At 51.5% G+C, this 27,459-nt stretch overlaps 1 protein-coding gene across 1 annotated transcript in view; it reads left to right on the top strand.

Moving 5' to 3' along the window:
* Window positions 1–27,459, top strand: part of GRIK4 (glutamate ionotropic receptor kainate type subunit 4) — a 304,530-nt gene that overhangs the window by 178,521 nt on the left and 98,550 nt on the right. The window contains exons 7-9 of the mRNA XM_024761910.1: window positions 12,295–12,456; window positions 21,088–21,240; window positions 22,136–22,240. Coding sequence (XP_024617678.1) covers window positions 12,295–12,456; window positions 21,088–21,240; window positions 22,136–22,240 — 420 coding nt within the window. The remainder of the gene's footprint in view (window positions 1–12,294; window positions 12,457–21,087; window positions 21,241–22,135; window positions 22,241–27,459) is intronic.

Raw genomic sequence — 27,459 nt, 5'->3', positions numbered from 1 at the left:
GGCATTGGCAGGTGCAAGGGCTATTCTTGGCTGTCCCACTAACTGACCACGTGTGACCTTGGACAAGACCTTTCTCCCCTGGGGATAAACTAAAGGATCTCCAAAGACCTTTCAACTCTTCAATTCTGTCAACATTATGGATTGGATGAATCGGTAGTAAATGACTGGATGGATTCTCCTGGCACATGAAGCAGGTGGCTTTCCTCTTCATGGGTTCTAGTGTCCCTGTCCGGTTGGCTTGTCCCTCCAGTGCCCTCTGCTGTCCTAGTCCCCTCCACCCCACCCTGGTGGGCAGCACCCCTGGCTCGTGAGTGTCTGGTCCTCTCACACCCTCTTGCCCAGAAGGAGCTGTCCTGTGTCCCGCATCCAGGCCACCTCCTCGGAGCCCTGATGGACAACGGGCCTTCTCAAACTGAAAATCCAGTTCGTGCCAATATGTGAATGGCTGATGACAGCATTGAATTTGGAGGGATCTTTGAGAGCATCTAACTGAATCTCGTCATTTTACAGTTGAGGGAAAACAACTGAAGCGGCAAAGTGACTTAGCTCTCACAGTGGTCAGAAGTGGCCGGGAGAGGTCTCCTCTCCAAATTTCATGCATTCACTGGTCAACATCAATTGAGCACTTACTGGGCTGCAGGTCAGGGGCAACAATGAACAAGTCCGTTCTCTGAGGAGGTCAGACTAGGAGGGCAGACAAACCCAAACAGATGATTGTAAAGCAGTGGGTTAAAATGATGAAGATATGCACAGAGTATTACCTGTGAGCCTGGCCAGCTCATATAAAGCTTGCTGGACGAGGCCACACCCAGTGGCCTTAAAGAATTAATAGTTAGCTAGGTTGGGTGGGGGGAAGGGGGATATTCTAAACACACAGCTTAATGCCTCAGACCTTTGCTTTTTAACCAAAGCCTTTACCAAGGAAGTGGATCCTATGGGAGACTGTAGATTTAGTGAAGAAGGTATTTTGAGGCGGGGAGAAACCTTCAGAGCCTTCACATCACTCCACACAGGCAGCCAATTGCCAACTTCCCTGTCCTGCGTAAGGCAGGTGAAGAAGGAAGATGGGAGTCACAAGTGAACCTAAGTTGACACCTTTCTTGTGGTGGTAGCTGGTCGTAAATGCCAGAGTCACTCCAGGCTCACTTGGATAGCTGTCAACCATTCTCCCCTCAAGGTGATGGGCACCACTGGCCTAAAGAGAGCATCCCAGCCAGGGCTTGGATTGGGGAACAGGAGCCCGGCACCTGGGCCTCACAGTGAGACCTGGCTATTTAAGGTGAGGCAGGAGTTTCCAAATACACTTGATCCCTAATGGCGTGCGGCAAGGGGTATGAGAGCAGAATGAATATTGCCAGGAAAATCAGTAGAAACTGAAGGAGTGTTCAATAGGGGGTGTGGAAACCCTGGTGGAGGTGAAGAAACCCTGGCGTTGGAGGAACCAATTATCTGTCAGCCCCTTTACTCACATTTGACAAACAGTGTGACAGTGAACACAGGTCCCACGGGACTCCCAGAACCACGTTTGGAGATATTTGGGTATCATCCATTTAACAGAATTGAAGCTCATTCCTTGCATCTGCCCCGACACACACACACACGCTCTCTCTCTCTCCCTCTCTCTCTCTCTTCTCGCTCTCCCACATCCATGCCTGTGTGTGTGTTGCTGACAGGCTGCACCAGACTGCACCTGTGAGATAAATCAAATTGAAATAAGAACTAGACTCTGGGGACTACGCTGACTCAGTATTTCTAGAAACGTAATGGAAACGTCCCCCTCTGACTGCTCGCACCTTCTGCCTAATAGAGCTTTGGGAGAGGGGAGACCTGCCTTGACCTCTGTCATGGATAGTCCCATTAATTCAGTGAGAGATGCCCCAGCCTTGCCTCTGTCCAGTGATCCAGTAATTCCCAATAATCCACAATCAAGAGTCTGATCATAAAAATCTACCCATTTCCACAACCTGGTATTGTAATCATCATCCCCCCCAAGTTCCAGCGATGTGCCAGACACCATACCAGGAAATTTATGTTCAAGATGTTAAATCCTCAAAATATCACTACAAGTCTCCAGTTCCACCAAGCAGGGAACTAAGGCCCAGAGAAATCTGAAAGCTTCATCCGAGGTCATTCAATCAACAAGTGGTCCAGCGGAGAACTTGCCCTTCACCTCCCTACCCACATCTTGTCCTTAACAAACTGATCTTTATTGCTTTCCTGTGCTGTTTGAGTTATCTATTACTGTGAAACTGACTACTACAAAGCTAGCAGCTTAAACCTCACCAGCGACTGGCTCACAGCTCCGTAGGTCAGATGTCTGCACCGTACGGCTGGGCTCTCTGCTCAGGCTGAAATGTAGGTGTCAGCCGGCCACGTTCTCATCAGGAACTCAGGGACCTCATCCGGGCTCATTCCTGTTGTTGGCAGAATTCATATCCTTGTGGTTGGTTGCAGGACTGGAATCTCTGTTTTCTTCCGAGCTCTTGCCTAGGGACCACTCTCAGCGTCCGGAGGTCACTCTCCGGTCCTTGCCCGTGACCCCTCCATCCCCTCCATCTCATCCCTTTCTTGGCCATGATGCCCTCTGTGATGTCTCCATTTCATCAACAGAGAACCTCCCTCTAGTCCAGGCCTTCTCATACTTTGAATCTCTTTGACGTCCTCTTCCGCAAGCAGCCAGAGAAAACTGTTTTTAAAGGGCTAGTGTGCCTGGATAATCTCCCTCTTTTAAAGTCAGCTGTGCCATACAGCATAACCTAATCACAGAAGTCAAATTCATCACACAGTCACATTCCTAAGGATTGTGTGTGTGGGGGGGCATGGAATCCTGGCAGGAGTCATCTTAGAATCCTGCCTACTCCGTGCACTGATCATGTGAATTAGTTTATTTCATTTTCTCCCTCCCCCTCCCCCCAGTCACCTGGTGAGCGGAGAGACAAGGAGAGATGTAGCCAGGGAAGCAGGAGGAAGGCCCTGGAGTCTCTTAGGACAGGAAATGGTACATCCCCTGACAGTATAGATGGTAGACCCAGGTTCCCTCTGCTGGCCCACTGCGGGGCTCTGGCGGGGCATGCCCCTCGACGCCTTTGGTGCTCTGCAGAGGGGAAACTGAGCCCCCTTGGGATGCTGCAGCTACCTCAGGGGATCCTGGCACTGAGGAATTTGGGCCCTGCTGAGAAGAGTGTTTGGGATGTAATGAATGTTTGGAAAGCATAAAGAAACCGAGCAGAAAAGACATTATGGCAAATCGTATTATTATTACATTATAAGTGTGATTGTATTACAAGCGCCATTAGGAATAGCAAATGCTGTTGTTATTATTAAGCAATCCAGCTCCTCTCTCCCCAGCATCAGGCTTCCCTCAGTGTCAAAGGCACCAACCGCTCAATGAATCACCATCTGAGGCTCCCCCGGCCCTGTGTTTGTGGTGCTGACAGCTCCCGTTCACAGCCCAGTGGTAAGCATGACACCTGCCCATCCAGCTGAAGCCTCCAGCCATCACCCACATGGTGGACGCCTCTCCTGTGAGTTTCAAAGCTGGATTTTTATCTTGGCCCAGAGTTAAGATCTTTCTAAAACCACTTTTTTTTTTTTTTTTTTTTTGCAGTACGCAGGCCTCTCACTGTTGTGGCCTCTCCCGCTGCGGAGCACAGGTTCTGGACGCTTAGGCTCAGCGGCCATAGCTCACGGGCCCAGCCGCTCCGCGGCATGTGGGATCTTCCCGGACCGGGGCACGAACCCGTGTCCCCTGCATCGGCAGGTGGACTCTCAACCACTGTGCCACCAGGGAAACCCTAAAACTACTTTTAATGATACCTCTCTTTTGCTTAAAACCCTGCAATAGCTCCCCATCACCCCCAGGATAAAGTCCAAAGCAGCCCCTTTTGAACAGACCTCTGGGCTCTACCTGCACCCTTCCCCGTAGCCCAGCACCCCAGCCAGACGGGGTGGCTTGCAGGGCCCCGCACGGAGCCACTGCCTCGCTCACTCCTCAGGGCTCCGTGCATCCTGGGCTTTCTCTGTCTTAGAAGCTGCTCCACCTCCTAACCTGCTGACTCCCGCTCACCTTTCAGGCCTCAGCTTGCAGTTAGCTCGCAGCTTGGGAAAATAGACAGGCATTCTGAGAGAAGGGCCACCCCTCTCTGTGCCCCTGGCACTTGTGCTCACCACTGTTTGGGACTTGCCTCCCCTTGCCACTAAGGAGATGTACCTTGACAGAGATAGGATTTTTTGGTTTGTTTTTGTTTTTTTGCAGAATGAGGCAAAAATGGCCAAGATCTGGAAAATCTCCTGTTACGTACATTTCCCTCCTGCTGTGGGAACCCGTCTGATTGCCCGGTGGTTCAGGTCCCGGTCCTGCCTTAGTCACATACTTCCTGAGTGATCTCGAGTGTGTCGTAGGCAGCGAGACGCCCAGCCCCTGTAGGAGCCCCTCACTGGTCCTGCTGCAGAATGGGGAGGTGGCCGAGGCTGCTGACTGACAGTGTCACTCGTCTTCCTCAACAACTCCTAGCACCCCTGCTGAGATGGGGAGGGGTGCCTTGGGTCTCTACATGCCTGCGGCTAATGAGTTGGGACCTGGAAAGAGAGAGGTTTGGTACCTGACGTGTAGACAGAAGGCCTGATCAGTGGATCCTGAGTGCAGGGGGCCTCAGAGGTGAGGAATCAATGCCTGACAGAGGAAGCAGGCCTTCGGAAAAGCAGTGGCGCCCCCAGCCCAAGGGGAGAGCACAAAGCCTCCACCATTGCTCATGTCAGTTTGATCTACTGAGGTTTCGGCTTTATAGTTAGTAACCACTTATTTAGTCCCAGCGGCGCAAAAGTCTTCTAAAGACAAAATGAAGACAGAGCTGCTGGGGGAGAGGTGGGAGGGTTCTCCCCACTGGCCTCTGTCTTCCTTCTTCCTGGTAAAGGTGGTCCCACCCTGATGGGCGTTTGCTGGTGAACATGAATTCATTTAATGAATGCGTGAGCACTTGCTAAGCACAGACGCAGAGTAAGGTACAGACAACAGAGTGCTGAACAAGAGAATACGGTCTGCTTTTGAAGTCCTGTTTGTGGACTCATGTCGGGAAAGAAAAGCAGAGGAGGGACAGGGTTCCTGGGAGGGAGGGCTGTAACATGCTCAGATCATGGAGATAAATGAATAGGAGACACGCAGGGAGAAGAAGCCAGGAGAGCTGGGAGCCGGAAGTTTTAGGGCCAGATCTCCCATTAATTGGAATTCACTGACAGGTATGAATTAGCATCCCAGCTGCTCCTTTCTTCAAAGACCTATTACACAAAAAGCAATCACCTAGTCTGCTGAGAGCACAGGCTTTGATGCAGATAAATAGACAGGTCCCTGGAGGGAGGGAGAGGATGTGAGCGTACCCAAGAGATTCTGGACTCCTGGTGGCTTTGGGGCTTTCCTGAGAAAGGCCACGAGGCCACTTATAAGACAAGGGTCTGGGTCCTGGCCTCCACCCTACCTTGGGTCCCAAGGGAAAATGAATGGCTATAGCCATATGAAAGAGCCTTGAAAGTAGAGAGGACCAGGCTGCCCATGCGGTAAGATGAGGAAGAGCCTGACAGGTGTTCCCTTCCTCAATTCATTCAGTCACCAGCCCTGACTTCTTTCCATAAGCTCTGCACCAGGGTAGCTGCTGGTAATGTAAGTACAGTTGCCTTCAATAGCACCCAGTCCTTGGGAAGTTGCTTTGAACAAACTCATGTGATAAAAATCTTTAAGTGATGATAGGTATACCTGTGAGGACAGCGGCCAGTTCTTGGTTGATGGAGGAGGTCAAGGTGAAGAATGAGCAGGGGGTAAACAGGAATCATAGCGTGAAAAGACAGATATGTCCAGGAGTTTGGTTTTGTCCCGTGTGCAGTCAGCAGCATTGGGAGGTGGAGAGGGATGCGTGATCAAATGGATAGTTGAGAAAGAGCTCTCCAGCTATAGCATGAAGGAGGAACCTGGAGAAAGGCAAGACTGGAGGAGGGGAAACCAAAATTCGTTTGTAGTCCAAGAATAAGCTGGTGAAGATATGAATTGAGGTAGAGGCGACAGGGATGGAGAGCAGGGGACAAATTCAAGAGACGTTAAGGAGATGAAATGTTTCCAGTGACAATGACTGACTGCATGCGTGCATACATGGATGAGATGAGGTGTGTGAGAATGGGAGAAGTGGAGGGTGAATTCCAGATCCTAGCCTGAATGACGGGTGAATAGTGGTCACATTCACAGGTAGGCAACCAAGGGAGGGGATTAGATTGGGGTGGAACAATAAGAAGTTCAAGTTTAGGAGTGATGTAGTCTTGAGGATGTCTTCCATCATTCCAGCTTCTTAATAATGGCTTAAGAAATTGGAATCTTTTGGTGTTCTCAGTGCTCCCGGGGTGAGAAAGTTAAAAGTTATCAATCATGGGCTTCCCTGGTGGCGCAGTGGTTGAGAGTCCGCCCGCCGATGCAGGGGACGTGGGTTCGTGCCCCGGTCCGGGAAGACCCCACATGACGCGGAGTGGCTGCGCCTGTGAGCCATGGCCGCTGAGCCTGCGCGTCCGGAGCCTGTGCTCCGCAGCGGGAGAGGCCACAACAGTGAGAGGCCCGCGTACCGCAAAAAAAAGAAGCCACTGCTCTTAAAGTCGAGTTGTGTGTATTCTGAAATGAATTTAACTCTATTTTACCAGCTCTTTTACGGCACAATCAGCACGAACCCACAGTGTCCTCTGCCCCTTGGTGCCCCACTCACGGTGGTGAGCAAGTGGTCCAAGCACATAGAGCACTGGGTCTGGGTCTGTTTACAGCTGTGTGGCCATGGGAAAGCCACTTCACTCCTCCGGGTCTCTGCTCCTTCAGCTATAAATTGACGCTGATAACTCATGCCATAGGGCTGCTGTAAGGGTGGATTGAGATCATGCATGTGAAGTGCTTAGTTCTGCCAGGCACACAGTTGGTGGTCAATAAATGGTCTCAGTTATTATTATTATAATTTTTGCTTTGTTGGAGTTATGTATAGTTGGAAGATCTGGAGCTTCAACTCAAGGCTTCTGTCTCGACACAAATAGCCACAGCAAGCAGTTTAGCACCTCATGGTGACTTGCTTAGCAAAACTTTTCTCATTTGACAAGTAGCTAAGGATAGCTTCTTGCAGAGCGAGGGGGGAGAGGAGAAGGCAAGAGAAGCCCCCAGGCCAGATAGTTCCCTATGTCAGGACCCAGCTAGAGTGTGGAGACCGGGAGAAGGAAGGAGAAGAGGCAGCATGGAGGATGGACTGCACTATGTGTGAATTAGCCCTGCAAGGTGGTTGTCCTTATCTGCATTTTACAGGTGAGCAGATCGAAATTCAGAGAGGTTACCGGCGTGCCCAAGATCACCCAACCAATATGTGACGAGACAGGATTTGAACCCAGGACTGTCTTATTTCGAAATCTCTTTCTACCATATCCTGCTGTCTCCTGATGAGATTGCCACATGGCACAACTCCAGGGGGCGCCATTCACATTACCATCGATGTGAATGGCAGCTGGGAGTTGTGCCATGTAGTGGCCACGTCTCCCGAGATCAGAGGGGCAGTTCGCTTAATGGGCGACTGCAAGGGAGAAATGATGCAGGCCTGACCTGGTGGGATTGAAAAGGAAGGGACAGATTCAGGAGACATTTAGGAGACAGATTGGAAAGGATTGACCAGTTAAAGGAAGCGGGGCTTGAGGCTGCCTTTGAAGTGTCTAGCTTAAGTGTCCCAGGCGATAGTCATGCCCTAGGTGGGTTAGAAACAGGGAAAAGAAATAAGGGAGAAGGGGCTGCTGGGCAGAGAGAATACAATGCCTTTCCCCCACTTCCCCATTTCACCTGGACCCAGGCCTAGGCAGCAAAGGGTTAGGAGATGGACTTGACCCCAGGACGTGGTCTGGACCTGTGCTTTGGCTTCCTGCTTTTCTCCTTAAAGTCAAGTATAGGAGCCGAGTCTGGATCAAAGTCGGCTGACCTTGCCCCCTCCCCCCTCCCCTCCCCCCTCACAGCCTGCCCTTCCTCCTGGCCTGGTGGATGCGCAGGCTGTAGGGCCGTGGAGTGGCCCCTGCAACGGGCCGGTGAGTGGACGCCAGTGGGCAAACCAGGACATTGGACATGTCACAGCTGCTGGAGAAAGTGAGGGTCACTCAGCTGAGATACAGCACCCACGTGGCTCTCAAGCCTTTACGCGTGCCGCGTTCCTTCCAGGCCTGTTCTGAACACCCTTCATTCCAGGTAACACTCCCCTGTATTCACTTGTGGCCATGACGTGACCTTTAATTGCAGTTACTCAGTCCCTTGAAGATCACTGTATACAGAAGGACACACACACACACAAACATGCTCACGTATGCTCACACATACACAAATGTGTGCACATTTAAAACCTTTTAAATGAGGAAGCCCAGTGATAAGAAAACAAGCTGTCAGGGATTTGCCTTTCAAAACATAATAATGTAACTTCCGGAAGGCAATCAAGGGGTGGTACCAGTTCTGCGCAGGTTCTTATACCTTCTATAGGGGTGAGACCATGAGCGGAGTCAGGCATAGGGAGGACCCCAGGGTGTTGAAACGTCTTCCATCAACAGCCTTGACTGATATTTACCAAACAACTTCTAGGCATCGGGCACTATTCTGGGTGCAGTGTGGGGTTCGAAAATGGGGCAGACACATCCCTGCTCTCAGGAAAACACAGGCCTCGGGCGCAAGAAGACACAGGCATAAAATATGTTGGCACCACAAGCACCGTCACAAAGGCAAGCGCTCTTGGGGTAATTGAAGACTTGATTTTGGTCTCTGTGCCACCACTCGGCCTTACCAGGCGGCCATTGGCTCTGTTATTCACCCTGGTTCCCCTGGTCTCTCGGTGATGATGGAATCCACTGCCATTGGGAGTGGGGACCTTGAGATATTCCTTCCCGGGACATTTATAAGAAGAGAATCAAGGTCCCCGTGAGAACCTGATCCACCCCAGGGCTCCTAACACTTTGTCATTTCGGTTAAGGTCACAGCCAGCCGGGCAGCGTGGCCGGGGGAGCACAGGGCACCTGAGTGAGGCTTGGCTAGAGCTCATGGTGGACGACAGGAGCCAGAGGGCCTTTACTCCCCTCCCATCCTGAAACTGGTTAATTTTATGTAATATCCCTCTCAGCTTAGTGCCTCCACCACTTAGTTTGGGAGTTATGATACATGTTTTCCTGGATATACTTAGGGTAACATTTCCCACCGGACATTCTGTAGAAGGCTCCTGCGAGACATTCATGGATTTGGGGCGGAAAAGTGTTCCATGGTCAGTATGTTTGGAAAGTTCTGGGTTGAGCAAAATTAAGCTGCTTTACTGTAGGCCTTCTTTAACCCTTTAATGTGCTAGCGTGCATTGTGAATCTTGAAAAGGTGACTAGAACACGCAGTGTTTGCTCACCTCATTTGAACGTGGGACCTTGTTTTCACGAAACGCCTGTTAACGCCTCCTGGAAAAGCTAGTGTCCTGAGGAACACGCTCTGAGAAATAACTAGAGCTTAGATTTTCTTTGCGTACAGACTGGTGGTGGTCAGCTGGTTCCCATATTTGCTTAGATACCAGTCTTCAATAGCAGCAGGAGAGTGTTTAGACATAAGGAAGCATTTCCTAACTGTGGGGATGCTTAAAGAATAGAGCCTGGAGTGTCCTGGGAAATTACAGTAAGAGAACACACCACCCCTTTCTTGTCCTTTTACAAGCTCTCCCATGGGTCATTATAAATGCAATGGATTATCAAGGAAGCTCCTGGATCTTTTTATCTTAAGGGGGCCTTTGAAAATAGGATATAATTAGGGGATGAGAAGGTAGGAATGAAAAGGCAGGAAGACAAGCTGGCTGACTTCTGGAGGGGCTGTCGCTAAGTGTCTGTAATTCATTCATTCATTCATTCTTACTCTGCCGGTGACGTGCATTTCAAGGAAACACGTTCCGAACTCAGGTTTCCAAGGCAAGTGGAACTAAAGAAGCAGGGAGCCAGAAGCTGCCCGCGATCTCATGGTAGCATTTCGGTAACTGTCGCGTGTTGAACACTTCCTTTGGGCCAGATGTGATACGCCTTGTGCGTGCATCTTACTTGTTCCTTGAACAATCTCTGAGGTTGCTGTCATTGCACCCACTTTACTAAATGAGGATCTGAAGCCCAGATCCTGAAGGCCATACTTCCTGAAGGTCATACATTTCAGTATAGTGTGGGACCTGGATTGGAACACCAAAGCCCCTACCGCGTATCCCCTCTACTGCCACGGTGCGTCTGTAGACATCACAGTGTCGGGGATTCCTGAAATGGGCCTCCTTCCACCAGGCTGTGCGTGTGAGGATAGGGCGGGGCGTGATGAGCTGCCCACATCGACGAGGAAGCCGAGGGAGTGGGGACGTCTCCCTCCACATCAACCACAGCTGGGGAGGCCCCTCGGTTGCCTGACAGCAGCCTGGCTCTGCACCCTGCCACCTCCCCCTTGCCAGGCGCGTCTCTTCTCATTAGCCATCTGTCCCCTCGTGTCTGCTGATAGCCCGTGGCGCATGGGTAGCTGCCCTATTAGGGAGACAGGAGATAATATCAGCTTATGAATCAATACGTTCTCTGGCACGTCCGTGTTCCCCTGGCGGGAGTGTGGCAGGATCCAAAATACACTTAATCCTCACCCCACTCTACGCTGTCAGGGGTTGGTGGCTCCAAAGGGGCCTTTGTAACTTCAGTCCGCAAGCTGCAGCTAATAAGGATGGACTCCGGGCAGAGCTCAGGCCTGCGGCCCAAGGGCTTGGCCGTGGCTGTGGATGTGAGGGAGGATGCCGGGGATGTGCCAGGGGCCTAGAGCAGCTGAGTCTTAAGACAAGGAGGCCTCCTGAAGGAAAGTCGTGTTTCTGCTCAGCCACAAAGTAAGCCCAAGACCCGTGCCATCGGTCCTGTCAGGCTAGTGGCAGATGGCTTAGTCCTGGGGCCTAACGACCATGTGCCCACCGGGCGCAGAGCTGTGTGCGAGGCACGTGGAATGAACGTGTGATGAATGTGAATTCAACGCACAAGGATGGCCTGACCCGCATTTGAAGGCATTATTCCGGGAGCAGGAATTGGCGAGCCGAATTGCCTGGTTTCCCTATATAGGGCCAAGGTGGGTCTTGGGAGTCCAGGGCTCTGAGCTCAGCCCTGCCTGAGGAGGGAGATTCTTCTCCCTGTGACACTATCTGGCCTCAGTGAGACTCACGCCTGCAGGTTATAGCTGAGTGAACACGTGGCCCCGGTCAGGTGATCGGGTGAGGGCCACGCCTCCTGGGAGAATTCCTTTGAGCTTCTAAATGTCACTGCCCCACATGGGGCTTCTCTGACTGCCTCATCTCAAGTAGCAGCCCCACCCTAACCCCCCATAGATATCTGACAGTATATGTATTTATTTGTCTATTTACAATCTGTCTTTTCCCCGAAGCTGCAAGTTCCTGGACATCAGGAAATGTGTTTCTTGTTCACAACTTCTGTGTCTAGAACATCCTCTGTGCCCGTGTCTGGCACACAATAAGCACTTAAATGTGTGTTAAATGAGTAAACAATAGTAATAACAAATGAAGGCGCAGCCCCACCTGCAGACCTTCTTAGCAAACTTGACCTTGTCACTCCTCTGCTGACAGTGCCCTCAGGTCCCATCACTACAGGATGAAGTGTGCGTATAACCTTGGGCCCAGCTGTAAAAGCAGACTCCTGGGCCTCGGCTCCCGAGACGCAGATTCAGCTGGTGTTCGGTGGGGTGCAGGGATCATCACTTTTTTTACAGATACTTGGGGGAGTCTGATGGCAGGTATTCTGCGGACACACTTTGAGGAGCGATGCTTCTGTCAAAGTACACTGCAGGCGCCCACGCACTGTCTCACCTCCATGCCTTTGTATCCATGGTGACTTCTGTCTGGAATAGCCTTTGTCCATCCACATTTTCTACCCAGAAAACGCCTAGGCATCCTTCAAGACTCAGCTCATGGGTCACACCTTCTGCAGACCCAGTCCTGCCTCCACAATCTCATCTGTGTTTTTCTTTCTCTCTCCACCCAGAGCATCATACACATGCCTCTCTTAGACATCTTTCTGTTTATTTCTCTCTTCTCCCTCCTGGCACCTCAACACTGTGAGCTACATGAAGAAGAACTCTCCGTTATCTCTGGACTCTGACACCTAGCAGAGCGCCTGGCAATGGTGTCCACGTGGCTAGAACGCACTGCCCAGCTGTACTCCTGCAGAGCCCACCCCACTCTTCCCTTCCTAACCCTGCTCTGCTCTGACTGCTGCGTCTTTCAGGAGTTTTCGCTCCAGAGGATAGACAGCCTCGTGGATGATCGCGTCAACATCCTGGGATTTTCCATTTTCAACCAGTCCCATGCTTTCTTCCAAGAGTTTGCCCAGAGCCTCAACCAGTCCTGGCAGGAGAACTGTGACCATGTGCCCTTCACGGGGCCCGCAGTAAGTGCCCACCAAGCCCCTCCCTGGTGCCCCTTTGCCGCCACGCACGCCCCCTCTGTGCGCCAGACCCCCCTGGACTCCAGCCTTCTCCGGGCCCAGCTCAAAAAGAGGCTGTAGAAATGCTGGGAAGTGGTCACAAGGGACATGTTTGGGGAGGTGGGGAGCCGTGAGCAGCAAGCGTGGAGGAGTCAGCAGGGAGAGAGGCCCCGACGGGTCACTTAGTGATGTCTGTGGCCAGACTCCTGACGATGCTGTTGCTAAGACCCGCCTGAGTTCAGGATCCAAGACTCTTACCATTGGAAAGGGCTTTAGCTGATCTGTTCCCTCATTTCCCAGAGACTGAAGCCCAGGCTGGGAATGGGGGTGAGGGACGAGGATGCAGGTCTTGTTCAAGGACAATCACCAAGCCTCTTGCAGGTGACGCTAGATTCTGATACTCCTGGTCCAGTGCCTTTCATCTCCCTGGACCACTGTCCCCGGTAGAGCTTGTCCAGAGAGACTTCCTTTGTGCCTTCACCCGTGTGTTTCCCCCCTGCGCTTCCTTCCCCTCCATTTGTGATGGAGACAGAGGTTTCCCTGGCTGTTCTCCACTGGGTCTGATGTCCTTACTCTGTGGGGCAGCTCAGGAAGGTCTGCTCGTGTCCATTTGCTAAATGACAGGTTCTCAGGAGATGAGATGGCGTGGCTTTCTAGATCTGTCCTAGCCAGGTTACATTGAAGCCTCCCAAAGCCCCATAAGGCAGCTCATGTGATGCTCACATAACTTTCCAAAGGGTCAGAGCTCATGCAAAGCTCGGGGAGCTTTCATCAGGGAAGCGCATGGGAGAAGGAGGCGTGAGAACTTGAGTCGCAAGGCTCTTAAGGTTCCAGAGCACATCCCAACAGGGTATTTTAGAGCTGAAAGAGGGAAGATTCCATAGGAAGGATTTGGCAGGGGCGAAACATCTGAAAGACGGGAGTCCTCACCCCCAGGGGCTTAAGGGATAGTGAGTATTTCCTCAAGCACAGGGTAGGGGTAGGACCAGGCTCACCCCTCCTGGCAGGAGTGCAGCCCTGTGCTCCTGGTCTCGTCCATGGGTCTTACAGTCATGACTCGGTATTGTAATGAGATGCTGACACACTTCCGAGGCTCACAGCACAGTATCAGGAGAGAAAACAAAACCTGCCACCTCCTCTCCAACCCGAACCGTTCCACATTTGGCTTTGGCCAAGTGAAATTAAGGGTCCCGGTGCCACACTGCTGATGTCCCTCTGAGGGTTTCAGCCCTTCCATTCGTGCTCACATTGACCACGAACTGGCAGGTGGGAAGCCCTTGGTACCTGCCTCATAAAGACCCAACACCAAGGCCAGGCAGTGCCACTCACAGGGCTGTAGGGCCAGCTCTGGCTGTGCTCACATGTGCTGAAAAGAGCACTAGCCTTAGAGGCACAGGACCTGGATTCAAACACTGGCTTTGCTATTTTCTTGCTGTGTGATCTTAGGTAGCTATGTAACCCTTCTGGGCCTCAGATTCTTTTTTCTCTAATTTTGGGCAATTACGCTTGACCATGTTAGAGGATTGTTGTGAAGGTAAAATGGGATATGCTTCCATCCTCAATTCACAGTTATTCATTGAATGAGTTTATTTAACATCCCATCTGCCAGACACTGGGAGAAGCATTAGTAAATACATCAGGCAGCTTTTGCAACAGAAATGCTATGTAACAAGCTACCCTCAAATCTCACCAGCTTACAGCGATGAACATTTATGTAGCTCGTGCATCTGAGGGTCAGCTAGGGATCAGCTAGTCTACGCTGGCTCAGCAGCCAGCTCTGCCGATCTGGCTGAGCTCACTCAATGCCTGGGGGTCGGCTGATCTAGGCTGGGATGGCTCTGCTCCACGTGCCTCTCATCCTTCTCCCGACCCAGCAGGCTATCCTGGTATGTGCTCGTGGGGGTGGCAGGAGAACAACAAAGCAAGTGGAAATGCACAAGACCTCATAGTCCTAGGCTCCCAGGACAGGCACACTGTGACTTCCACCTCATTTCATTGACCAAAGAATGCCACGTTCACACACTCAGAGTCAGGGAGTGAAGAAACGGACAGAATGCTGAACCACTGATGCTTGAAATTATCCCACCCTGACGTCTTCCTCCTCATGGCACCCTAGTAACAGACAAGAGCAGTTGTGCATCCCTTTTTGACAAGTGAAGAAACTGAGGAGAAATGAGGAGAGCCGGGGCCTGCCGAGGGCCTCCAGAGGATGGTGCTACAGGGAAGCCTGGACTAGAGCTTACAGAACCTTCCAGCCATGGTCTCTGTGGTCACTGAAGGGAAGGTGATACAGCAACTCCTCACCTGGAAGCAACAAATCTTTCTCGAGGCTTCTCGCTTCAGCATCTACCTTTGGCAAAGCTGTGCCTCTTCCCGTAAATTCCCAGCACAAACAGCCCAGCTCTTTCATCTGCTGGGGAGCCGGGAGGTGAGAAAGAATCAGTTCCAGGAAAGCGCAGCCCGGTTTGTCGCCCCATCCAGCTTTCTAAAGAGGCTGCAACCGCTCCTGTCTCGGAGGGACTGCTCTCCTCCCCCTCCCTTTCCTCCAAGGTCCTCTCCCCTCTCCCTTCCTCTCTCCATCGGTTCCATTCTCTTTTCCTTCTCATCTCCTCCCCTCACTCTTCCCTTTCCACTTTCCTCTGTCACCATAACCTCCTTCCTTCCTTTCTCTTTCTGTTCCTCTTTCTCTCCCACATGCCACGTTTTCTTTGCATTTTCTTCTGTCTCATTTCTTTTCCTCCCAACTGGAGTGTGTCTCCCTGTCTTCCTCATCTTCCCAGTCGGCCCGTGATATTCCAGTTGCAGCTCGCTGGAACGGGGGCCCACTTCCAAGGGCACAGAGAGGGAGTGGCTGAACCGAAGGGTGACCACCAAAGGAAAAAGCTCAGTGCTGCGCCCACAAGGCTGTGTCTGCCAGGTGGCTGCCAGCGAGCGACAGACATGCTTCTTGCCGGAGGTGATGACAATGACAGAAGACAGTGTCGTGAAGGGAGACACATCCCCTCTAATTTCACGTGCCGATCCCATTCATCGCGTGGCAAAGAACAGAAATCGTGGAAAATCATTAAAATTACAGATGGCTAGATTAAGTAATTAGAATTTAGGCTAAAACAGCTGTTTGTAATTAAGTGTTTATTTCATTGAATAAAACCCAGATTGTAAGAACTACTCCATGAGATTTTAACGGTTCCTGTCCTGGTATTATGTTGGGGGTCAGAGTTTAAGCGACAGAAGTTCTGAGACAAACGGACATCCAAGAGGACTCTGGGAATCCAGTGATCTGGGGGATGTCGGGGAAGATGAGGGTTACAGGTGTGAGTTTAGAAGACATTCTTATTTTTATTTGGATGGGTGGGGGAGAAACTCAGCTGCTATTCCCTGAGTCAGGTTGATTCATCTTAATTTATACAGAGTCTTTCATTCCCCTGAACAATTTACAAACAGCTCAAAAGAAGATAACAATGAAGAAACAAATTAAAATATAAAAACAAGAGAATTGAGGGTGTTTGCCAAGCAACATTTTGGAGCCAAGGAAGGAGAGGATTTTAAATGAGGGCTGAGTCATTTGGGGGATTTAATATTCAGAAGAGACAGGACAGGAGAAGCAGAGACAAGACCCAGAGGCACACACATGCGGATGGGAAACAGAAACCACAGAAAGACAGTGAGGGCTCGTGAAAGGGAAGCGGATGGACGACGGGAAGGGGCAGGGATGGTGGGCACTACAGGCCCAGCCCTGGAGACATGGATGGAGCACCATTTGGGTACCGGAACTCTTCCCCAAATGCTTTCCAGAGCTAAATTAGTAAATAATAGTAGAGGAAGAAAGCAATTCGGAGAGCAAAAAGGTGCTTTGGGATGGAGACCCTCAGTGAGATGGAAAAGTTTATGAGCAGAGATTAGATTACAGGCTCTCACACCATCGGAGGTGACATTGGCAACGGTGGACGGGGTGGGGGGAATAAGCTGGAGGAGTGTGGATGGGAGACAAGGTTTCAGAGAAGCAGCTGGAGGATCCCAGTGAGAGACCTGGGCTGATTGCCAGGAGCCTGTGAGAGAGGAGCCGGCTGGTGATCTACGGAGGACCCTTAGGAGGCTGAGCTGAGAAAAAAAGAAGATGTTCAGGACTTAGGAGGTTTCAGGAGCTCAAATCAGCCCAAGTTGAACTGCAGAAGGGACCCATGAAGCCCAGAGCACACTGGGGACACGTCAGCTGTGTCACCTCTCTGAAGGCAGGATACAGTTGGAGGGGAGACAGGGACCTTGATGATGTTCCTTCCATCCTCTTCCTCCTTCCCACCCCCAGCATCCTTTGCTGGGGCTGTAATTACTAGAAGCACTCGAAGAATCTTGAAGGCCCCAGAGTTCAAGATGCCAAAGAACACTGCAAACAGATACACGCCGATTTCCCAGCGTCTGGCTCATTTGCTAATAAGGGAGCATCAGTGAAGAAAACCACGTCCCAGACGGAGTGGGAATAGCGGCAACCATGTGGCAGGAGGAGCTTGGGGCCTGGTGGGAGGATGTGAGAAATGGCATGGTGAGCTGTGTCTGCAAGTCTCCGGGGACCAGCACGCAGCCTCGTGAGAAGAAGAAGGGGGTTAGAGAGCAGAGAAGGCCAGGCCTCTCTGGGGGCCTGCCCTGAGACAAAGGGGGTCCCCAAGGCCTCGGTACCAGTTAGGATGCTCTGAGATTCAAGTAACAGAAATCCGGAATGAAACGGACTCTTGCCAAAAAGGAAGTGTGTTATCATGTGTCACAGTAAGTCCAGAGGTAAGGCAGATCCTGGAGCGATGTCGCTGGAAACCCAGGTTCCTTGCATCTCTGCTCTGCGCCCTTGGTGTCAACTTCATCCTCAGAATGGAGCCAGGATGGCTGCGGCAGGTCCAGGTGTCATGTCCAGACCCAGTAATGTCCAGAGGAGGAGGAAGGACAGCCTCTCCTAGAGACAGGAAACTCGTCTGAGAAGCCCCTCGCTGGAGCCCCGCACTCCAGGACTCAGTTCGTGTTTCATTGGTCAGAATTGGACCACCTGCCCAGTCCCAAATCCCATATTGGCAGGGGAGATGGGATGACTCTTGGAGCGCTCAGGCTCACCTGGGAGCTGGGGCTGGGACCCCAGAAGCACATGGCTGATTGGGGGAGGGGAGGACACCTGCAGGAAACAGGGGTTCTGTTAGGAGGAAGGGGAGAGTGGGTGCTGGGGGGCAGCTGGTGGTAACCTTCCACTGGCCCTTCTGTCCTGCCCTTATAGTCCTGTTCTAGTAGAGGCCCTAAGTGGCTCTTAACTGAAGGGCTAACTTGAGGACAAACAACCAGTCAGACCACGAGGCAAACTGGGTGATAACTAAACCTAGGGTAGCAGAGAAGCCTGCCTAGCACCCTTCCCTGTGCCCAGCTCTGGCTCAAGAGTCTCAGGCTCGCATCTGCTGTTGAGAAGGTAACTGCATCCAGGAAGATTGCCCCATGCTGTCCTGGGAGGCGAGGCACGGATAATTCTGATAGAGCAATGACATCCCCTGGCTTCTCCAGAGGAGCCTTGCCAGGAAGGGAGGGGGAAAGAGTGCTGCAGAGAGGGGTGGAAACCATCCTGGACAAAGGGGTGCTGGGCTTCCAGTCTAGTCCTGTCCTGGCTGAAGACCTGCCTTCATTTGTAAAATGAGAAGGTTGGACTAGTTGATTTCTAAGATCCCTTCCAGCTCTGACACGAGTGATTTTGAGAATCTCAGGATGGAGAGATTAACTGGGAGGCAAGGGAGACAGAAATTAGTTTAAGGCATCATTTAAATAGCCAAACGGAAGGATGGAGAAGCAGTGTCAATAGGGGTAGCTACCTCTCCCTCAGGTAGATGTATGTCTGAGCTGGAAAGGGAGAGTCTGTAGCATTCATAATTTCCATATGTCCTTTGGCAAGGAAATGTGAGAGGTCCATTCATAAAGGAGCCACTTGTGCTCAGGGGGAAACGAATTGTGTGCAAAGGACAAGACAGCTGTAGCCTTGCTGAGAAGCATCCAGCGCCACACAGGTGAGCCTCGAATCAAGTGAAGGAGGAGCTCAGCTGCTAGGGGAAGGGCAGTGGGATGGAGAAGAGGATGCGGTAGGTGATGGATGAACTTGGAGGAACGTGGCTGGTTTTCACGGCTCAGCGGGACCACAGAGGCTTCCACTGACCCTGATCATGCGATTTAGGTGCCCTTACCTGCTTGGTCTCCAGGTCACAGGTGGCCACAGGTGGCCACAGGTAGCTTCAGGACCGGGCCAGAAAGGAGGGGTGATTGATAGAGCTGGGAGGGCAGAAGACCCAGCGAAGGCAGAGGGGACACAATGGCTCACGCCTGGTGGGATGTCTCAGCGGAGAACAGGAGGTCTGCAGTACCTGCCGGATCGTAGGGGCTGAATAGATGCGTGAAGAAGGGACAGAGGCGGGTGGAAGGAAGGAAAGAAGGAGCAAGAGAGGGAGAGAGGGTGAGAGGGAGGAAGGAAGAACACACTGGCCAGGCAATTTTGCGTGCAAGTAAACTGGAATTGGGGCAGAGAACTTTATTTTGCTCTTTTTCCCTCTAATTGCCTTCTAGAAAGATTATCCAAAGTCAGCCCACCCAGTTCCCATGACAGACCTTTTTGCCCAACATGGAGCAAAACTGTGGGGAAATACATCCCTCTTCCCAGCCCATTTTCTGCCCCGTCGCTCCCTGTTCTTGCTACTCCCCAGGGTCCTAGCTCAGCCAGGACGGGCTTCCTGAGCCCCTGCTGATGCCCGTGGGCACCTGGGGTGCATAACCCCGCCCTCGGGTATGGTGACCCCTGAGACTGGCAGTTTAGAGGGCACTTTCACTGACCTGTGAGGCAGGGATGCTACCTCTTGTGTGCAGGAAACTTGCTGCCCCCGAGGTTCCGTCACTCAGCACGTAAGAGAGGCCTGGGCGCTAGACTCGGGGTTCGGTGTTCTGAGTTTTGAGCCCTTTCTCCTGCACATCCCTGACTCAGGCTGCTTATACTGTGTCTGGAGAGCTTGAAAAAGATCCAAGAGGTCACAAGCTGGTCCCTCTCCCTCCAGCCTTGGAGGGACCGGTGTCCCAGGGCCCGGCCAGCTAGGAGGGAGGTTGTAAGATGCCACATGGAGAGTGTTCTTGAGGGGTTAGGCTCTGAAGTGACGGTGCTGATTGCCCGTGGTGGGATGTCAGAGTTCAGTGAGGAATTTGCTTTGCACTGGGACCGAGGGTTGAATTCCAGAGCCCAACATCACACCTCCCACGAGGAGGCCTCTGCATGCCTTCCTGGGCCTCCCCTCAGGGCCCCGTACAGTGTAGACCCCGTAGTCATTCACACTGGGTAGGTTCTCTTGTCATTAACACAGCAGAGTGTGGCCCCCTCCTCAGATGGCACATTCCCCAAGGACAGGCATCTTCTGTTCCTCTGCTCCTGCCACCTCCTCCCAAACACCCCAACCTTCGCCTCCCCAAAGCTTGCAAACATCCGGTTAACCGGTTGTGTGTTCAGGCTGATCCTTGTGGGCAGATTTCACTCAACATTTAATTCAGTTCAAGAAATACGTCTTGGGGGCTTCCTGTACGTAGGGTCCTGGCTCTAGACGAGATGCAGGCGATATTGAGGTCCTGTGTGTTCCTGCCCTAAGCACTGGCCATTTCACAGGGAGGTGAAAATATGGACAAACAGATGCACTCGCCCTCCCCTGCATTTAAGGCCCTCACAACACTCTCCCCCCCTCACTTCTGGTTTATTGCTTTCTGCCCTCCTCCCCCCATGTGTGCTCCACCCTCCCCCACACTTTGTCTTTGGCCCCGCAGTTCCCCCTCTGGAATGCCTTTCTCCTCTTCCCAGCTTCTCCCCACCCCCAGATCCAATGTCTTTCCTACCAAATCCCTCAGTGCTCAGTTCCAACGCTGAATCCTCCAAGAAACATTTTCTTGATCACCCAACCAGTTAAGGTATCTTCTCTTTGGACCCCCCAACAGACCTTTTGGCCCGTGTTACCTTTATTTGTGTCCTATCTCCCCATCTCCCCTCCCTCATTCCACTCTAATCTGTCACAGGAATAGGGTCTTGCTTACTGCTGGGCTTTGAACTCACCATATACTTCATATATGCTCATCATGTTGAATAGTACAAAGTAGACCGTAATAGTAGGTACATTTAGGAAGAAACAACATCAAGGGTGTCTTCCAGGAGGAAGTGACCTTCAACTGAGCCTTGCAGAATGGGCAAATCTGAGGGTAGGGTTCCTTCCACCTCCTGAGATAAGCCCCCTGCCCCTTCCTTGGGGCTTCTCAGATCAGTGGAAGATGTTACTTCCCTGGAGGAAAGAGAGAATAGGATACCCTTGAAATCATTTGGGGCCCAGGGAGGTGGCTTGATGGTCCAATTTCAGAGAAGCCTTGGCCACCATTGTCGCCTTGGGCCAGCACTGGACTCTTAGGGGAAGTGGACCCCAGAGGCAGGAGGTGGGCCCAGGGCATCAGGGACACGCCTTTACTTCTTGGTTTTGCTTTTCTTTCTTCCTCCTCTTCTCCTTTCTTCCTCCTTTCCCTTTCCTTCCTTTACACCTGTCACTTCGTCTCTCTGCCCCCTCCCAGCTGTCCTCCGCCCTGCTGTTTGACGCCGTCTACGCTGTGGTGATGGCGGTGCAGGAGCTGAACCGCAGCCAGGAGATCGGCGTGAAGCCCCTGTCCTGTGGCTCAGCCCAGATCTGGCAGCACGGCACCAGCCTCATGAATTACCTGCGCATGGTGAGGGGTGTTGGGGGCCCTGTGGGCCATGCCCAGCCTGCAGGGGGTGGGAGGGACCACTGTTCAGGGCCCCTCACCTCCAGACCTCCCCGGTACCTCACAGCCCCGGGTAAAACAGTGATCTGTGGTGACCCCATTGAAGGGATCATCCGTCACAGTTGTTCCCTAATCCCTAAAAGCCGCCGAGAACCCATGGCAAGTTTGTTTACAGGGCAATGGGCTTTGAGCCTTAGACTGTCAGGGGGTCTCTGGATTCCAGGCTTGGAACTTGACCCCTTGGCTCAGAGGTCGTCCCTGCAAAGCTCTGCACAAGTGAGGACAGATGGATGATGCTGTCATAGACTGTGGCCCCTCAGGGAGTTGCAGACTCAACACTTCTGGCCTGATGCTGGGTTCCGCCAGGGTTCTCCCAGCCAAGCCATCTCTGGTGGGATGGACGTGATTCTAGCCCACGAAGAAGCCATCTCCTTTCAGAGGAGCCTGGGGGAGAGCGGCTAGGATTTTGCAGTTAGAGTCAGGTTATCCCGCAGCTTGGAGGTGGGTGAGTAGCTGCCCAAGGAGGATAAATGCTATTCACAGCCAAGGGCCTGGAGGAGGAGCTCAGGGGGAACTGAGCTCAAGCTAGCATCTCAGCATCAAGTCGGTTTATGCAGCAGCTGTGAGGTCATTGGGTGTGGGGCATCCTTTCCTCCTCTAGCCCCGGTCAAGTCTGAATTGGTTCCAGAGACATCACTTGCATAGTCTGAAGATCCTGTGGCTGAGAGGTGGACAGGAGAATGGATCTTGATGGCTTCCCTTCTCCTGGGCATCCTTAACCAACATGGTGGAATGCTTGCTTGGGGCCACATGGAAGGCAGGGCCTATTTGGTGCTGTAACTCACTCTCTCTTGGACAGGTAGAATTGGAAGGTCTCACCGGCCACATTGAATTCAACAGCAAAGGCCAGAGGTCCAACTATGCCTTGAAAATCTTACAGTTCACAAGGAATGGTTTCCGGCAGGTAAGCCTAGCCATGCCGCTGTGGTGGCAGATCCGTCCTCCTTGTTCCTTTCTCTATCCCCAGCCCATTTCTCCTTGGCACTCAGGATGGCCTCCTGCTCTCAGTTGTCCCCAGGAGCAACAGGCTGTGTCCAGTGCAAGGCTCCTGGCAAGTCCTGGCTTCCCCCTTCCTGCACCAGGATCAGCCAGTGTGGGTCAGGGGCCGCAGCCCCAGCAAAATGCCAAGAGAGAGGCAGCCGTGCTTTATGTGGGGAGAGGCGAGACAAGGGAGCATCGTATACGGAGGGAATTCCCAGGTCTTTCCACTCTTTGGATTATTCTACTCCCTGAATCTCGCCCTAATCCTGGAACCAGGGTTAGATTCCAGGTTGCTTGCCCGTCACGTACAGATCGGATCCCATCGGGCTGAGGAATCCCTTCGGCGTTCATTTCTCTTCTGTCAGCTCTTTTCTGACCAGCCCACCCACGCCCTTCTGCCGTGCCAACCACACCTCCCCCTCCTGGCTGCTCCCTGTCTCCTCTACCAGCTCAGGATGCTTTGTCCCCTGGAGCTCCTTTCAACACCCTCTTCCTTTCTCATTCTCCTCCATTAACCTTCTCACTCTCCTTTCCTCTGATTCTCTTACATCAGCGGAAACAGGGATTCTGGCAGTCACTCCAAGTGCCTCTCGGAAGGTCTTCCAACCTCCCCATCACTCTAATAATCAACTCTTTATTCTTAGTGTATCCTTTCTCCAACCTTAAAGAGCCTTAGAAGTAGGAAAGGATGCACTAATTAGGGCAGGAAGCAGACATACTGAAGAGCCTCCTGCCTAGCAGAGCGGCTGACCAAGGAAATGTAGCACTGAAGGAGTCACAGAATCACCTTTTCAGGAGATTATGAAGGATCATCATCATCTTCTTTACCACCACCAGCACCACCACCATCGTCCTCACCACCCCCACCCCCACCACTACCACCACCATCACCATCGTCTTCACCACCACCATCACCATCACCACCACCGCTACCACCACCAACACCACCACCATCGTCTTCACCACCCCCACCCCCACCACTACCACCACCATCACCATCGTCTTCACCACCACCATCACCATCACCACCACCGCTACCACCACCAACACCACCACCATCGTCTTCACCACCCCCACCCCCACCACTACCACCACCATCACCATCGTCTTCACCACCACCATCATCATTATCGTAGGGGCTTTCATTTATTAAGCTCTTACCATGGGCCATTTACCACAAGAAGTGTGTCATTTGTATTTTCTCATTTAATCCTACAAAGTAGTTACTTTTTATTATTCCCCATTTTACAAGTGAGGAAATTGAGGCTCCAGGAGACTGACTTGGCCTTGAACAATGTAGTAATGGCAGTTGGTTTTGAACTCAAGTACCTCTGATTCTAAAGCCCAAGTTCTTAACCACTATGACGAATTGTACATCAGACTAACCTTGGTAATTTGTTAAAAATGCAGGTTTTTTAGACTCCACCCCACAAGAATCTGATTGGGTAGACCTAGCAGAGGGCCCAGGAACGGCTGCAACATCAGGCACCCAAGGTGATCCAGGTGATACCCTGGGCTGCGCTGGGAGGGCCGTCACATCTGCATCCTTCCCCTCCGTCCTCATGCCTGAGAGGCTCCAATTCAGCCCTTCTCACGGGGGCCAGTGGAGTTCGTTTTAGTAGGACAGTGAGGCTGGGCCACGAGGCCAGATCACCCTTCTTGGAAGGCGAGAAAGTAAAAGACAGGAGTCCCAGACCGAGAGAGGAGCTATGTTAACGACTCCTCGTAGCTCAGGGCCGGAGCTACGTGATCTTTAAGCAATGACATCAGCAACCTTTTTTCATAACTTCCCAAATGGGGTGGGAGTTAGGTAGGTGGCCAGAAACTATGGGATGGAGGATCACAAAATGGTCATTTAATCTATGTAACAAATCATGTACTGACCCCTTCCTATGAGTCAGGCACTGTGCTGGGCATTCAGGAAACAAAACCGAAAAGGCACAGTCCCTGCACCGAGGCAGCCCACACTCTGGAGAGAGAGACTGACGGAAAAAATAAGTGCACTTTAGGTTATTAAACTCAAATCATGCCCTCGGGCTCATAATTCTCGGAACAAAGGAAGCTGCCTGCCTGTAGGAAAATTGTGAGGCAGACTTCCTGAGTCCCAGTGGGGGATGTGAAGTAAAGAACATTTATTCATTCTTTCAATATATATATTCTGAGTGCCTGTAATGTGCCAGGCTGTCTTCTAAGACAGAGGTGAAAAATGGGCTTAGTGTCTGCTTCCGTGGAGCCTGTATTCTAATAGGGAACAGACAGCAGGCAAACAAATACTATATAATACATCAGTAGAGGTAAGTGCTACAGGAAAAGTGAAACAGGGTCAGGAAAAGGAAGGAATGAGAAAATAATGGGGAGAAGCAGTAGTTAGGGGAGCAATGCCAAGCCCAGACCACCTGCATAGAAAGCCCAAGCTCAGGCTTTGAAAAACGCCCCTTGGCCTTCAGCCCTGCTTTGAGATGCTCCCTGGAAAGAGCCCACTTCCATCAGGCAACACCTGCGGTGACAGAGTTGGCTGGCCGCTCCGATCCCACCCTCTACTTGAAGAACAGCTCATTAAGCTCGGAGTACCTCTTCACCTTACCTGTGCTTCTCCACCAGCCGCCACTCAGGCTGGTTTTCCCAGCTGCCAGGCTGCAAGACCGCCTGAGTCATTAGGAAATAGCATCGCCAGCCACCAGCACCCATCCCTCAGCCCCACCCCAGTGCAGCAAGGGGTTCTGCTCGGAGGCATCCTACACAACAGCTGCTGCCCCTTCTTCCGCGGCACCTATGGAGGGTAGGGCTTCTCAGACCCAGGTGTGTACAAGAATGACCAATGGTGCTTGTCTTAAAATGTACTTTCCTAAGCCCTACAGCTATAAATTGAGTTAGAAAACTAGGTGCATTCCAGGAATCTGCATCTTCTTAACTAGCACTCAGATAGATGGTCATCATGCCGGTGGTCCACAGGCTGCCCTTTGACAAAGACGTACTGCAGCCTCTATGCATAGAATTTTTTCTTGACCTTCCTGCATCCCACCCCCATCTTTCTGAGCGAATGTTGAATGGAATCTGCTACAGAAGTGACCATTAAAGAGGATGATGTTTTTGACCTTCAACTACCCTAAGGGGCACACCTCCTTGATTGGACTTACAAAGTGAATCACCATAGCCCTCTTTACTACCCACTGTTCTTCAACAAATCTGGTGACCACACCGCTGCTTTCCTGTCTGGCTCACGTGCCGTGAGTAGCAGTGAGAACCCTGCAAGATGTATCATGGGCACAGATATAGCTTTGCAGCTCTGGTCCCCAGGTCCCATCCCAATCACCGACCCAATCTTTGCCTCTTGACAGCTGTCCTTCCCCTGCTTATCACAGGATGAAGAAATGGTTTGGGGACTGATAATTAATTGGGCTTCTGTTCCAGGGTAGGAGGAATGTCAGTATCACTCTCTAATATTCTCCCAATTCCATCCAAGGTGATGCTGGCAGGGGAGGGGAGAGTGACAAGGAACATCTCTCGAGGACCTGTTGTGTAGCAGAAGCTACATGGGTACTTTGCCCAGGTCACTTCTGATCTGGAGGACAGCCCTTCAAAGTAGATAAACTCCCATTTCACAAGTGAGGAAACAGAAGCTCAAGGATGGTGGATAACTTGGCTCAAGCCCACAAGTAGCAAGGACTCCGGGCAGAGCTGGAATTCACACTCAGGCTTGTCCAACTCCCAAGTCCATGCTCATGGGTCTCCCCTTCCTGGCTTTTCTCTTTCCTGGAATCCCTAAGCCCCCAAATCAAAACACTTTACCTTGCTGCCACCCGCTGCAAACCAGGACAGAGCCTGGCTCCTGGTGACCTGCTGGGCTGGGCTTTCTTTAGTCATGGTATCTTCTCATTTGGATCTGGTTTTTTTCTTTCTCTTCCTATCTGGGCGAGTGACTATTAAGAGCTGGGTCTGACTATTTAGAAAGCATGCAGGGACCCAGTGGGTTGTAATGGTAAAATGTCTGAACCAAATACCATATTCCCTGCCAGTGGCTGATTAAGGGATTATTACCATTTTAAAAATAGTTTTTTAGAACTTAGGGCTTTGTCTTTTTTTACCATTCAAAAAAATTACTGTTTTGATTCTGTTTGGAGAGGTTTTCCATCTTGGAACTCTGTGGAGCTTCCACTGGAGCCTGTTTGGGGGAAAATGTCCCCTATAGTGTCCTGTAAGTGACACTTCCAAACCTGGACCAGGTTCACTAGCTCCAACCCCCAGTTTTTGCCCCCAGTGTGAGTTATCTCATCTCCATCCCATATTCTCCTTCCCCATCCCACAAAAGATGTCCTGGGTGGTATTGGAATAGTATAATCTCCTTTCCTAATTTGCGAGAAATCATATTTGAAAGAGGCAAGGGAAAAAAAGCACAGTCTTAGAGGGCCCTTAATCTCCTTCATTTTAACTTGGTTTAAAGATCAGAGGTTCCAAGCAGGCCCCCAGCGACTTTGTTAGGGCTGTAATAAGATGAGCACACCTTTCATCTGAGGATCAGAAATGGCTTAACAGGCTCTAGTTAAGCCTTCGGGAGAGGGAGGGATGAGGCCGGGTAGTGTCTGTTGAGGGGGTTATCTCTAGCTAAAGATGAAAATTGAAACTTTCCCATTGGCTCACTGTATATCGCAACAGGGCACCTCAGCTTTCTTCCTCTGTGCAATGAGGATGGTAACCCCTCAACATTTGGTCTGGCTAAGCTCAAGGATTATTGAAAACTAGATTTGCATAGCCCTCTCTTCGTGCTCTGCTGACATAGTAAGAATGGCTCTCATTTATTGGGTGTCTCCTACAAGACACACTGTGCTGGGCGTACTTAAAATTTCTCATCTTTTTATCAACCATGCCTAAAAGCTATTCTGTCCATCTTACAAGTAAAGAAACTGAGAAAGGCATGTTCCTCATCCATTCAGCTGGTTAGTTCCAGGCTTGAGAACTGAGTCTGGGTCTAGCTGTTTTCAAAGTCCCTGGTCTTTCCACTCTGCAGAATTGCCCAGAACATGCTGGAGGAAACTCTGAGGCCTCTGGTCTAATCTTCCAACCCAGTGCAAGAATGTTCTCCACAGCATCCCTGAGGGAAACAGCCACACAGCCTCTCCTTGCACACCTCCTGGGCTGGGAGAT

This window comes from Neophocaena asiaeorientalis, unplaced genomic scaffold (genome assembly GCF_003031525.2).
Source record: "Neophocaena asiaeorientalis asiaeorientalis breed wild unplaced genomic scaffold, Neophocaena_asiaeorientalis_V1.1 scaffold737, whole genome shotgun sequence".
Lineage (NCBI taxonomy): Eukaryota > Metazoa > Chordata > Mammalia > Artiodactyla > Phocoenidae > Neophocaena > Neophocaena asiaeorientalis.
The sequence above is the reverse complement of the archived record's forward strand: the minus strand, read 5'-3'. Positions and strand labels throughout refer to the sequence as shown.